Raw genomic sequence first — 15,434 nt, forward strand, 5'->3', positions numbered from 1 at the left:
CTCTCACTGAGCTCTCACCCTTGACTTCCCATTGGCCCAGGGCCTCCTTCCAAACCCTCTGAGTCTCATTGACAAGGAGTTACTCAAGGAGTAGACGGCTTCTCCACTCCTCATATGAGTGAAGTATTTTTATATATATACACTGCTCAAAAAAATAAAGGGAACACTTAAACAACTCAATGTAACTCCAAGTCAATCACACTTCTGTGAAATCAAACTGTCCACTTAGGAAGCAACACTGATTGACAATACATTTCACATGCTGTTGTGCAAATGGAATAGACAACAGGTGGAAATTATAGGCAATTAGTAAGACATCCCTAATAAAGGAGTGGTTCTGCAGGTGGTGACCACAGACCACTTCTCAGTTCCTATGCTTCCTGGCTGATGTTTTGGTCACTTTTGAATGTTGGCGGTGCTTTCACTCTAGTGGTAGCATGAGACGGAGTCTACAACCCACACAAGTGGCTCATGTAGTGCAGCTCATCCAGGATGGCACATCAATGCGAGCTGTGGCAAGAAGGTTTGCTGTGTCTGTCAGCGTAGTGTCCAGAGCATGGAGGAGCTACCAGGAGACAGGCCAGTACATCAGGAGATGTGGAGGAGGCTGTAGGAGGGCAACAACCCAGCAGCAGGACCGCTACCTCTGCCTTTGTGGAAGGAGGAGCAGGAGGAGCACTGCCAGAGCCCTGCAAAATGACCTCCAGCAGGCCACAAATGTGCATGTGTCTGCTCAAACGGTCAGAAACAGACTCCATGTGGGTGGTATGAGGGCCCGATGTCCACAGGTGGGGGTTGTGCTTACAGCCCAACACCGTGCAGAACGTTTGGCATTTGCCAGAGAACACCAAGATTTGCAAATTCGCCACTGGCGCCCTGTGCTCTTCACAGATGAAAGCAGGTTCACACTGAGCACATGTAACAGACGTGACAGAGTCTGGAGACGCCGTGGAGAACGTTCTGCTGCCTGCAACATCCTCCAGCATGACCGGTTTGGCGGTGGGTCAGTCATGGTGTGGGGTGGCATTTCTTTGGGGGGCCGCACAGCCCTCCATGTGCTCGCCAGAGGTAGCCTGACTGCCATTAGGTACCGAGATGAGATCCTCAGACCCCTTGTGAGACCATATGCTGGTGCGGTTGGCCCTGGGTTCCTCCTAATGCAAGACAATTCTAGACCTCATGTGGCTGGAGTGTGTCAGCAGTTCCTGCAAGAGGAAGGCATTGATGCTATGGACTATGCCCATTCCCCAGACTTGAATCCAATTGAGCACATATGGGACATCATGTCTCGCTCCATCCACCAACGCCATCCAACGTCCACAGACTGTCCAGGAGTTGGCGGATGCTTTAGTCCAGGTCTGGGAGGAGATCCCTCAGGAGACCATCTGCCACCTCATCAGGAGCATGCCCAGACGTTGTAGGGAGGTCATACAGGCACGTGGAGGCCACACACAATACTGAGCCTCATTTTGACTTGTTTTAAGGACATTACATCAGATTTGGATCAGCATGCAGTGTGACTTTCCACTTTAATTTTGAGTGTGACTCCAAATCCAGACCTCCATGGGTTCCATTGATAATTTTTTGTGTGATTTTGTTGTCAGCACATTCAACTATGTAAAGAAAAACGTATTTAATAAGAATATTTCATTAATTCAGATCTAGGATGTGTTATTTTAGTGTTCCCTTTATTTTTTTGAGCAGTGTATATAATGCACACACACTACCATTCAAATGTTTGGGGTCACTTAGAAATGTCCTTGTTTTTGATAGAAAAGCAAAAAATGTTGTCCATTAAAATAACATAAAATTGGTCAGAAATACAGTGTAGACATTGTTAATGTTGTAAATGACTATTGTAGCTGGAAACAGCTGATTAATAATAATAATAATAATAATTACATAGACTTACAGAGGCCCATTACCAGCAACCATCACTCCTATGTTCCAATGGCACCTTGTGCTAGCTCATCCAAATGTATAATTTTAAATGCTAATTGATCATTAGAAAACCCTTTTACAATTATGTTAGCACAGTTGAAATCTGATGTTCTGATTAAAGAAGCAATAAAACTGGCCTTCTTTAGACTAGTTGAGTATCTGGAGCATCAGCATTTGTTGGTTTGATTTCAGGCTCAAAATGGCCAGAAACAAAGAACTTTCTTCTGAAACTTGACAGTCTATTCTTGTTCTGTGAAGTTAAGGCTCTTCCATGTGATAAATTGTCAAGAAACTGAAGATCTCATATAACGCTGTGTACTACCCCTTCACAGAACAGCGCAAACTGTCTCCAACCAGAATAGAAAGATGAGTGGGAGGCCCCAGTGCACAACTGAGCAAGAGGACAAGTGCATTAGAGTGTCTAGTTTGAGAAACAGATGCCTCACAAGTCCTCAACTGGCAGCTTCATTAAATAGTACCTGCAAAACACCAGTCTAAACGTCAACAGTAAAGAGGTGACTCCGGGATGCTGGCCTTCTAGGCAGAGTTGCAAAGAAAAGCCAAATCTCAGACTGGCCAATAAAAGAACACAGACACTGGACAGAGGAATTCTGCCTAGAATGCCAGCATCCCGTAGTCGCCTCTTCACTGTTGACATTGAGACTGGTGTTTTGCGGGTTTGTTTCACTTTAAAATCATTAGTTTGTGTTTGACATACACTTTTTAAAGTGAAAAATCTGTCAGCATCACTCTGTTAATGTGGAATTGCCCTACAGTTCGGCTCCGTCCCACACTCGTGTTATCACTCATTTGGCTAAATTGTCCTTAGTTGCCTCTTTTGATACAACCACAGCAATCTTTAAATGGACTGTTACTTTAAATGCAACATTAAGATATTAAAAGATTTAAACTCCAAGTGAACTCTTGACATTTCTCGCACTGCAGTTGTTCTCAGGAGACTGGTCAGTGTGTGTAGAGAGAACATGTTTGACTAGGTGGAGTCAGGCTTCTACTCCAACGCCATGGACCACTACACCAATGAGACAGAGGGAGACAAATTTGGACCAGTGAGTCACCAACTCATTTTATGACTTACACAACTTCGCACATACATTATGCATTCCTCCACCTTCCACAAACTCTAGTGCCCTACTTTTGTTTACCTTTTTACCAATGTATATGGATTGTACAACAATTTTAAGTTGGGACTTTGACTCTTTTTTTAAAGAAGGTCTTCCCTGGTTCTGAGGAAGTTGACGTGGCCACAAACAGTTCCTGAGAGACCTCTGGAGAACAGCCAGAGGGTGGTCAAGACATCTGATGCAACTTCATCTTTAGTGTGTCAGCTCTGGCGCACCTGGGAGCTAAAGGTATGGCACTGAACTCTTAAGTCATGTGTGCTTAAACATACTTGTATGCTCATTCATGTGTTTCTTAAAGTGGCAATCAGGAGTTTAAAAAACTAAGCACACTCCCCGCCCCTGTTTCGGTAAAAACGTGAGGGATGGGGCTGGAGAAATTGAACCACTCAAATTCATAGACAGAGCTAAGGATGCAGGACTGACCAGAGCACCTACTAAAACTCCATAGGATGAGACAACCCAAGGTTCCTTGCCTCAGACCTAGTCCAATGGGTTTTGAGAAGGATGCAAGTAGAGCGGAAGCGAGGAGCTGAACAGAGATTAATTGGGATAGAGCTCATGTCATTGTTTTTCGGTGGAAACTTAAATTAAGTGATAAATGTATCACTCAATTTATCTTTGCTCTGGCTTGCTGATCATATCTGATCTGATGAGACTTCCTTTGTGATTTATAATGTAGCTTAGTGTATAGTGTATGTGGATCTGTGGAAATTCTGCATACGTTTTTGGTTTGTGCTAATTGTCTGTAAATTCTGTTTGAGACAGCACCATTTTACAGAGTCAAATTCCTGTACATGCAAATGTATTTGGTGAAGAAAGCTGATTTTGGCATGTTAACCTGAGTTTAGCTGGTTTATCATGTTAGTTTACATTATATTATTTTGTACTGGATATGTACTGTATGAACTGTAGCAGGTTCTTTCTTTCATGTCGTCACATAATAAAAATTCTCTGTGTGTGTGCGTGCGTCTGTCCGTCCTTGGGCTTAATACCCTAAATATTGGTTCCTGCCTGCAGTTATTGGACTCTTTTTAGTGTTTGCTAAAGCTGACTGTCTGCTTTTCGTTTTACAGAGAAACGTTCCTGGCTAACAACTAATTACCTAGCTAACTTTAGCAAGTAGATTCCACTCAACTCAAGGTATAGTATACCTATTCAAATTTCCCAAATGATTTGGTTATTAAGCTGCTGGGTTTCCCAAGTCGTTTGGCGCTATCTTACTCAAGCCGGCTAGCTTGCTAAACAGTAACTCTGCAATGCATCACAAACAGAAGGCTCGTAATAGCCAATCACAACACTGGACTGGGCAATGGCATGAATTTATTTAGTTGGTCCATCACTCCAGTGAAAGTGACCAATCTAAGGTTTTGATACAAGCACCCGTCTTTAAGCCCCCCATCCACCTGAAATCCTAACCACAAGGTTCCAAGACTTCCAAGAACAAACTGAGAAATTGAGAGCGAAAACTTGTCATTGACAAGTGACTTGCTGGTGGACAATTGAATGTGTTCAAATAAATGTTTTACACGTTTGTTAGTATAATTTAATTATGACAATGTGCTTTCATCAATTGAAAGCTCTTAATCTATTTTATGAGAATTTGTAAGATTTCTTGTTTGCATAAAATAGACGCAGACCAGTCTTTAAATAATAGGTAATATAATTTTTTCTCGGAGCGCGCTACCACTCAAACACATGCATCAGTTTATATACAGATCATGACTTAATTTCACTGCCTTAACCGAACACCCTCCTCTCGACCGGGACAAAGTAAGGTGAAAAGTTAATTCTAACTTACTAACACACTCCCAGATAAATTTTGACCCCTCAACATTATTGATCACCACTGAACTGACAGTTTTAATTAACAGAAACCCTAGGAATGCACTCACTGCCTTATCTAAAAACCCCAGAGCTAAGTTTCAGTTGGGTCAACCATAGGCTAACGACCTTATGTGTTTACACAGTCCACAACCCATTTGTTCCTACCTAGTTGGAATGGTGTTCAGTAACATTTTATTACTCCTTGTCCTGTCACACAATTTCTTCTTATGAACTCATATTGTCTATTACTTATACAACAGAGAATAAGTTTACCTAGATACAATTATATTTAAAATGGGGATATTGTTTATTCATTTATCCATAATAAATCCATAATAAATTCAACAACGTTTCTTTGCTTACAGTTCTATATGTACTGTTTAAGACTTAAAAAAAAAAAATTGTGACAATTATGTTCTTCTCACTCAAAATTATTCTTGCAAGCTCTCAAGTTCAATTTTCACTCTCGACTGGCCTGTGCGCTCACAGGACCCGTCCAATGCTCGCTCAACCACACTACTTCTGTCTCTACTCACGGTTTGCTCATGCAGAAGAGCCCCACATTGGAGGTGTCATAATACCCACAAAACCTAGGTCAAGCAGGGAAATGGTTCCAATCATTTTCCCACCATATATTTTTTTCACATAGGGAATTTTAGAAACACTTAAAATAAGGGTGTTTTATGTACTGTAGGCTTACCCAGGTGTGACGTTTTGATAACCATGCAAATCTCTCTCACACAATGTGGATTTTATAAATATATTTCCCTCTATTTCATCTCAAATTCGAAAATGTTAATTAGCATCACAGTTTTTTTTTAAACATGCGAGACTAGAAATCCCTGCAGGCTCCTGCACATCATCTCTCGCTGACACATTTGCTAACAGGTATTGTGTCAATTTAAAACTTGCACAAGACAGTTCCCAGAATTTTTTATTAAAAGAAATGTTGCCAATTTATTCATTACTACATTTAGCTAACATTAGATAGTTAATCCAGAGGGATTCTTAACTTTGCCTCTATTTGGCAGTCTTGTCCAGATCATCATGGCATTTGTAGTTCTCTATGATAACTACATTGTCACAGAACGGCCGTTGCCTGGAATGTATTGAATGAAACTCAGGATCATGTTGTATCATGCGAAAAGTAAAGGGAGATTTAATGTATATTCTTACATCCCTCAGGCTGAAAATAACAAACAATTCATAGTACAGATGGCAATTACAGAAGGGCTCTCCCAGGTCCAGAACTGAGTAGACTTGAAGCCCCACCCCATAGCGCCCAAATAAATACACTTCCCCTCTGTCACAGGTGCAAATCTGTGATCAGAGATAGAGGGAACATAAAGAGAACAAAATTACATCACATGCTCTCATTCACACAACTAGTTAAGATTAAGAATGATGATGACAATATCATAACTGTAAATTGATGAAATATGGATTATGATACTGACCAGTATATCAAAAGATAAATACAAACACATACACACTTCCACTCTCTCATACTTCACCCTCCCATCTAGACAGAGATACAGTAGTAGGAACCCTGTGAAGGCCTCCTTTTGAAAAATTTAGCAGCTAATTAGCATTTCATTTTGGGGGGTAAATACAGGTGAATATATTGATAAAAGTTCCCTTTTACACGGTTATCAAAACATCATGCCAGTGTAAGCGTACTCAAAACACAGCCCTTCTTTTAAGTGTTTCTAAAATCCCCCCTGGGATAAATGAATGGTGGAAAAATGATTGGAACCATTTCCCTGCCTGACCACTAGATTATTGGGTACTAAACTCAGCAAAAAAATAAACGTCCCTTTTCAGGACTCTATCTTTGAAAGATAATTCGTAAAAATCCAAATAACTTCACAGATCTTCATTATAAAGGGTTTAAACACTGTTTTCCATGCTTGTTCAATGAACCATAAACAATTAACGAACATGCACCTGTGGAACGGTCGTTAAGACACTAACAGTTTACAGACGTTAGGCACAGTTACGAAAACTTAGGACACTAAATGAGGCCTTTCTACTGACTCTGAAAAACACCAAAAGAAAGATAGATGCCCAGGGTCCCTGCTCATCTGCGTGAACGTGCCGCAAGGAGGCATGAGGACTGCAGATGTGGCCATGGCAATAAATTGCAATGTCCGTACTGTGAGACGCCTAAGATAGCGCTACAGGGAGACAGGGTGGACAGCTGATCGTCCTCGCAGTGGTAGACCACGTGTAACAGGTGTAACAACACCTGCACAGGATCGGTACATCTAAACATCACACCTGCGGGACAAGTACAGGATGGCAACAACAACTGCCCGAGTTACACCAGCAACGCACAATCCCTCCATCAGTGCTCAGACTGTCCGCAATAGGCTGAAAGAGGTTGGATTGAGGGCTTGTAGGCCTGTTGTAAGGCAGGTTCTCACCAGACATCACCGGCAACAACGTCACCTATGGGCACAAACCCACCGTTGCTGGACCAGACAGGACTGGCAAAAAGTGCTCTTCACTGACGAGTCGTGGTTTTGTCTCACCAGGCGTGAGCGTTTATTGTTGAAGGAATGACAGTTACACCGAGGCCTGTACTCTGGAGCGGGATTGATTTGGAGGTGGAGGGTCCATCATGGTCTGGGGAGGTGTGCTACAGCATCATCGGGCTGAGCTTGTTGCCATTGCAGGCAATCCCAACACTGTGCATTACAGGAAAGACATCCTCCTCCCTCATGTGGTACCCTTCCTGCAGGCTCATCCTGACATGACCCTCCAGCATGACAATGCCACCTGCCATACTGCTCGTTCTGTGTGTGATTTCCTGCAAGACAGGAATGTCAGTGTTTTGCCATGGCCAGCAAAGAGCCTGGATCTCAATCCCATTGAGCATGTCCGGGACCTGTTGAATCGGAGGGTGAGGGCTAGGGCCATTTCCCCCAGAAATGTCCGGGAACTTGCAGGTGCCTTGGTGGAAGAGTGTGGTAATGAGTCCATGAGGAGGAGATGCACTGCAGTACTTAATGCAGCTGATGGCCACACCAGATACTGACTGTTACTTTGGATTTTGACCCCCCCTTTGTTCAGGGACACATTATTCAATTTCTGTTAGTCGCATCTGTGGAACTTGTTCAGTTTATGTCTCAGTTGTTGAATCTTGTTATGTTCATACAAATATTTACACATGTTAAGTTTGCTGAAAATAAACGCAGTTGACAGTGAGATGAGTTTATGACTCATACAGTGGTCCTCTGTGATGTTTCATCTTGCTTGCAAGCAACATCATGAGAACAATGTCTGGATCTTCCTCTTCTGCCATGGTGGATGAGTCCAGATCTTCCTCTTCTGCCATGGTGGATGAGCTTCCTTTTCTGGTAAATACAGGGCCATCTCTCTTTCCCAACTGTGCAGACAAGCAGTTTCTTACGTTCTTTAGTGGCCGGGGGGCCTGGAACTTCAGCGTCTGCCATGGTAGATGAGTCTGGATCTTTCCCTTCTGCCATAGTGGATGTGTTTGGATCTTCCTGTTCTGACATGGTGGATGAGCTACCTTTTTTCTAACGGAATTTGGCAGCCGAAGGCCCTTTTTGTCACTGGGTTTCCGGTATGGCCGGCTGAAAGACAAAAACAAGTTACTTTTACTAGTTAGCTAGGTTGATTACTAAAATGTTAACATTGATATTTAAATACCATAACCCACAGACTTGACTATAGTAATGATAAAATAGACTGTGCTTTGGTCTATCTGCACTTCTAAAATCCTACTATGTGGATGGGACATTTCTGCTGGAATGGAGGAATTATCTGGAATGCTCAACTAGATGATCAGGACAGTCTAGGGTACTATTTGCCCGAAGAGGTGAAGTATTGTGATGAGCTATAAGGCTGTACTTGTGATTCTAATTCTCAAGAGGAAAGTTAAAACCCTCAGCTGTGAGGTCAAAGAAAATGAGTGACATGTAGGGATGGAACATAACGATTTTGGGCACTAGCCAGCAGACCACAAATTCTACCAGCCCAGGTAACATTCAGGTCCTAAATCTGTGGCATGCGATGTTTGCAAATGCTAAATTTCACTGCTGTCAGGCTAGTTTGGCATATTTTCTACTAGCCATGTCACTGCTGTGTCAGGCTAGTTGGGCATATTTTCTACTAGTCATTTCAAATCAAATAAAAAATCAAACTTTATTGATCACATACACATGGTTAGCAGATGTTAGTGCGAGTGTAGCGAAATGTTTGTGCTTCTAGTTCCGACCATGCAGTAATATCTAACAAGTAATCTAACAATTTCACAACATCTACCTTTTACACACAAGTGTAAAGGAATGAATAAGAATATGTACATATAAATATATGGATGAGCGATGGCCAAACGGCATAGGCAAGATGCAGTAGATGGTGTGCTGTGTCAGGCTAGTTTGGCACCTTGTCTACTAGCCCATTTTGAAAAGTACTTGCCTCAGGCTAGCTTAATTTCCATCCCAGCTGACATTTCTAACTGACTTCACAGGTCATTTGATTAGTCATGTACAACAGATGCACTCATGGAACAAAACCATTTCTGTGTTTTGTATGGGGATAACATTGAGCCCATAAGTCCTTTGTGGGCTAGCTAGTCAACTTTAGCTAATGTAGTTAACTAGCCAACCAAGGTGGCTAACTAGCTAGCCCACCAGGCAATATTTAGATAGCTAGCTAGTTAACAGTAGCTCACCGTTCGTGTAGTCAGACTTTTCTAAGTGGTGACATGTTACTTAACCAACTATCTTTGCCATGGTGCCGGCCTAATGTTAGCTGGCAAGTCTGACTGCACAAACGGTGAGTTAATGTTAACTAGCTAACGTTAGCTAAATATCCCTTCCCTGATGGGCTAATGCTAGCAAGCATGTCATCACATGAAAAAGTATGACTACACAAACCATGAGCTAACGTTAACTAGCTGGCTAGCTTAAATACGTCAATAAAAAAAGTTCACAACAGTCATTATGCTAGTCTATGCTGGTGTTCTTTTTACATGTAAGGAAGGTAACGTGTGTGGTAAACAGCTACAGTCGGTGGTTATCTAGCTAATTCTTTTTTGAAGATAAGCTTGAAATGGGCATGGTCGAATTGACTCAGCAACCAAAAACACATTGAATCTACTTTGTAGTATACCCCTCTGGCTAGTGGCCACAACCTAGGTCAGGGTTCCCCAATTTACGGCCTGCGAGTGGTTTTATTTGTCCCACTAAGTTTTCTGAGCAAAAAAAAGTATAATTGTCGGACATAAGACTATAAAAACATGAGGAAATCAGCTCCAAGTTATTTTTATTTAAGAAATCTGTTCCCAAGTAAATGGTGATGTTTTAGTCAAATATTGTATCTGTTTGGGCTTCTTGTGGTGAATTTGCAGTCTACAAATGATTTGTAATTGTGTTCTGGTACCTCAACAAAAAAACCAGCCGGTGGCTGAATCTATTTGTTGATCTCTGACCTTTTATTTATTTTACTAGGCAAGTCAGTTGAGAACAAATTCTTATTCTACAAACAATGGGTTAACTGCCTTGTTCAGGAGAAGAACAAGAGATTTTCACTTTGTTCAGCTCAGTGATTTGATCTCACAACCTTTTGGTTATAAGTCCAACACTCTAACCACTAGGCTACCTGCCATCCTAGGTTGAAGATACCAGCATATCATGAATAAACATGGAGTGGGGCCTTCTGAAAGATCTGGTGAAGGAAAAGATGATGGATAAGAAAAAAAGGAGAAACATTGAATATGTTTGAGTGAATATGGAATGGAGGATCACACAGAACTTTTGGAAAAGTTTGAGGAGGAAATGGAACATGACGAGAGTGAGAATTAATTAAATGTGGTGGCAGGTGCAGTGATGACTGCTGAGAAGAAGTTGAGTGTAGAGGGAAGCAGTGAAGTGAGGAAGGTGGGCGTCAAGTGCAAAAACAGGGATACGATCTCCAGTAGTTCAGCGATGGAACTTGTTGAGAGTGAGGATGAAGTACCTACGGCAAGGCCAAGGATGATAAGGATGATTTTGTCCCAGTGGGAGTGAGATTTGTGGAGAGAATGATTCCTTGCCTTTTGATTGATCCATATGTGGTGTAAGGTTAGGTGGAGGAGAGGTTGGGGACTGTTGAGTTGGTGAAGTAACTCAGAGTGGACTTGTGATGATTTATTGTGTTTCCTCCCAGAGGGAGTATTGTGAGATTAGGTACAAGAATTGTGATGTGAATTCTCTCAGGTGCAGGGTGATAATGGGAGTGGCATTAATTGTTGAGGAGGAGCAGTTGAAATTGAAGATTCACAGTGTTTGTAACACCTGCTGTTTGGTGAGACGTCGATCCGGTGGGGAAATGGAGAAGACATTATCTGTCATGCTGAGTCGTCACCAGATAAGGTCAAGGTAGTCAGTTATACCCTGAGAGCTTATGTTCCGAAAGATATTGCAGCAGTATTGTAGAAGGGAGATGCCTAGATGTGAGAAGTGTGCAGGAGGGCATGAGACTACGGAATGTGTGGTATCGGTGGAGAAAGTTGTGTGTGTTCGTTTTGGGGGTGATCATGGGGCTGGAGATTGGAGGTGTCCGGTGAGAGAGGCACATTGAGGTTGCCAGTGTTAGAGTAGTACAGAATTCCTGTGAGTAGGCAGAGATGAAGAGAGACTGATGGGAAGTATACATTATGTGCTTCAGTAAAGTGGGCTTTTTAACATTCATGGACATGGTTGTGAATTGTACTGCAGAAATGGATGGCTCGAACATCACAGAAAATAGAGGTTGTGGTGGCAGCAGCCGATAATTATTTTTTCTTAAACCTTTATTTAACGAGGCAAGTCAGTTTAGAACAAATTATTTTTTACAATGATGGCCTACCAAAAGGCAAAAGGCCTCCTGCGGGGATGGGGACTGGGATTTAAAATAAATAAAATATAGGACAAACAGGAATTAATTGGGATTGGAAGGATTTACTGCAGAACAGTTGTAAGGGGTGGTAGTGATATGCCCTCTCACACCGTTGGTCTGGAGTAGGACTAGTCATAGTTAAATATTGGAATGGGTGGTGTGTTTTTTTTAGAGAGGGCAATTTTAATTTTAATTATTAGTTATTATTGTATCAAATAATATAATGTAGGTAGGCTCTGAATGGCCTCACACACCAGTACAGTACGCACCGAAAAGTTGGATGCGATCCGCCAATCAAATCTCAAAGACGAAGATATCAAGTATTTTTTTCTTCCTTGGCCACAACATATCTGACCCACAGTTTTTGCCTGCCCTCTACCGGACAAAAAAAGTAATAACACCGGTAGTTGCCTTTGATGAGCGGATGCTGCGACGTCATGGTTTTGGTCAGCGCGGCAAGTCTAGTAAGAACTTTCGCTGCTAAAAAAATAAGGTAATTTTTTTCGACATGCTTTATTGTCTCAAGATGCCTCCGTACATTCTTCTCATTGCAATTGTTGGTCTTTCTGTTCACATTTTAAATAGTGAAAAGTAATTCGCTGTTGGTCTCTAAGCTAACGTTAGCTTTCGAAGTTTGCTTGCAAGCTAGCTAGCTACCAGTAACGTTAGCTTGTTAGACATTATCTGCTCATTGCTGTTGATAGTCACACATGCCCGTGTTGTCCAAATCGATACTGTGCTTTTGCAATGTTTCCAAATTAATAGCTAGCTTCTATGTTACGATATACAGTGTACAAAACATTTAAGAACACCTCCCTAGTATTGAGTTTGCCCTCACAGAAAAGCCTCAGTTTGTTGGGGCGTGGACTCTACAAGATGTCGAAAGCGTTCCACAGGGATGCTGGCCCAGGTTGACTCCGATGCTTCCCAAGGTTGTGTCAAGATGTCTGGATGTCCTTTGGGTGGTAGACCATTCTTAATACACACTGAAAACTGTTGAGCGTGAGAAACCCAGCAGCGTTGCATTTCTTGACACAAGCCGGAGTGCATGGCACAGCTACTACCATGATCCATTCTAAGGTACTAAGTAAGATATGTTGTCTTGCCCGTTCAACGTCTGAATGAAACACATACGCAATCCATGTCTCAATTGTATGAAGTTTTAACTTTTTGGCCAACCCGACCAAATTCACATAGGAAGGTGAGTTCTAGATGTGTTTTTTTTTATTGAAGGTAAGTCTACGAAAGGGTAGGTGTGTTCTGTTCGCTATTTGCGTTCTTTTTTCTCACTTTTTTTTTTTTTTACACCAACCTTGAACAGCAGAAAATACAATATTTTTGGTTATGGAAAGTATATTTCACAGCTGTTTGGATTGTACAATGATAATCTACACTATGCAAAACAAATTGTATTTGTCACATGCGCTGAATACAACCTTACAGTGAAATGCTTACTTACAAGACATTAACCAACAATGCAGTTAACACTTATTTTTCTAAAGTGAAAAATAGTGTCTTTGGAAAGTATTCAGACCCCTTGACTTTTTCCACATTGTTAGGTTACAGCCTTATTTTTAAATTGATGAAAAAAAACTATATACACACAAAGCAAAAACAGGTTTTTACAAATGTATTTAAATTATTCAGGCCCTTTACTCAGTAATTTGTCAAAGCACCTTTGGCAGTGATTACAGCCTTGTGTTCTTGGGTCGGACACTACAAGCTTGGCACACTTGTATTTGGGGAGTTTCTTGCATTCTTCTCTGCAGATCCTCTCAAGCTCTGTCAGGTTGGATGGGGAACGTGGCTGCACAGCTATTTTCAGTTCTCTCCAAAGAGATGCTCGATCAGGTTCAAGTCCGGGCTCTGACTGGGTCACTCAAGGACATTCAGAGACTTGTCCTGAAGCCACTCCTGTTGTGTCTTGGGCGTGTGCTTCGTGTCGTTGTCCTGTTGGAAGGTGAACCTTCGCTCCAGTTTGAGGTCCTGAGCAGGTTTTCATCAAGGATCTCTCTGTACTTTGCTCTGTTCATCTTTGCCTCGATACTGACTAGTCTTTCAGTCACTGCCGTGAAAAACATCCCCACAGCATGATGCTGCCACCACCATGTGTCACCATAGGGATGGTGCTTGGTTTCCTCCATACGTGACGGTTGGCATTCAGGCCAAAGATGATCACGTTTCTCATGGTCTGAGTGTCTTCAGGTGCCTTCTGGCAAACTCCAAGTGGGCTGTCATGTCCCTTTTACTGAGGAGTGTCTTCCTTTGGGCCACTACTATAAAGGCTTGATTGGTGGAGCGCTGTAGAGATGGTTGTCATTCTGGAAGGTTCTCATCTCCACAGAGGAACTCTGGAGCTCTGTCAGTGACCATCGGGTTCTTGGTCACCTCTCTGACCAAGGCCCTTCTCCCCCGATTGCTCAGTTTGGCTGGGTGGCCAGCTCTAGGAAGTGTCTTGGGGGTTCCAAACTTCTTCCATTTAAGAATGGAGGCCACTGTGTTCTTGGGGACCTTCAATGCTGCAGACATTTTTTGGTACCCTTTCCCAGATCTGTGCCTCAACACAATCCTGTCTCGAGCACTACGGACAAGTACTTCAACCTCATTGCTTGGATTTTGCTCTGACATGCACTGTAAACTGTGGGACCTTATATAGACGTGTGTGCCTTCCCAAATCATGTCCAATCTTTTGGCTTTACCATAATTGGACCCCAATGAAAGGGTACAAACATTTTCAAGGATGATCAATGGAAACAACATGCACCTGAGCTCAATTTTGTCTCATAGCAAAGTTCTGAATACTTCTGTAAATAAGGTATTTCTGTTTAAAAATAAATACATTTTCGACAATGTTTGAACCTGTTTTTACTTTGTCATTATGGGGAATATATTGTGTGTAGATTCCTGAGCTTCTTTTTTTTTACATTTAAATTTCATAAATTTTTTATATGTTATTCTTTCGTCCATTTTAAAGGAAGGCTGTAACGAAACAAAGTGGAAAAGGGCAAGGGGTCTGAATACTTTCTGAAGGCACTGTACATGCTTGTTTTGTCACATTGAAACTAGACACTAGAATTTTAGGAAATGGCGGAGCGACTTCTGCATGGTGCAGCTTTCACCTGTCTCCTCTCCATCTACACTGATTGAAGTGGACATCAATAAGGGTTTAGCTTTCTCCTGGTCAGTCTGTCATGGAAAGGGCAGGTGTTCTTAATGTTTTGTACACTGGGTGGAGCTAAACACAATACACCGCAGGATAGGTTAGATAGCGAAAGTTCAACAAAGATTTGACCCAAACTGTCAGTGGGGTCACACGAGACTAAGGGGTGTTTTCACGAGCCAATTACATGCATGTTTGCCCATTCGGTAATTAAATTACTTTTGCTATTAGAAGTTGGCATCTGCTGAGAATGCTCATTTAAGCTCTTGTTCCCCAGCTGAACCCAATAAAGGTGCAAATATGTCCAGAATTGAGAAGATGAGCATCCTCGGTGTGAGGAGCTTTGGAGTGGAAGACAAAGACAAACAAGTCATATCATTCTTTAATCCCTTGACTGTGTTAGTGGGACCCAATGGTGCTGGTAAAACGGTAGGTTGCATGAGATTTATACAACTTGTATGCTGCCCTGCAACAAC

General features: G+C 42.0%; 1 protein-coding gene across 2 annotated transcripts in view; it reads left to right on the top strand.

Moving 5' to 3' along the window:
• The first annotated feature begins 12,154 nt into the window (after window positions 1-12,154).
• The window catches only part of rad50 (RAD50 homolog, double strand break repair protein), a 45,958-nt gene continuing 42,678 nt past the window's right edge, over window positions 12,155-15,434 (top strand). The window contains exons 1-2 of one of the 2 annotated variants that reach the window (XM_035781554.1): window positions 12,155-12,291; window positions 15,236-15,387. In XM_035781554.1, the coding sequence (XP_035637447.1) occupies window positions 15,259-15,387 (129 nt within the window). In that variant the 5' untranslated portion in view covers window positions 12,155-12,291; window positions 15,236-15,258. Of the gene's footprint in view, window positions 12,292-12,728; window positions 12,879-15,235; window positions 15,388-15,434 lie in introns of those variants that run through there. The other variant, XM_035781555.2, reaches the window with a different exon arrangement.

This window comes from Oncorhynchus keta, chromosome 12 (genome assembly GCF_023373465.1).
Source record: "Oncorhynchus keta strain PuntledgeMale-10-30-2019 chromosome 12, Oket_V2, whole genome shotgun sequence".
Classification (NCBI taxonomy): domain Eukaryota; kingdom Metazoa; phylum Chordata; class Actinopteri; order Salmoniformes; family Salmonidae; genus Oncorhynchus; species Oncorhynchus keta.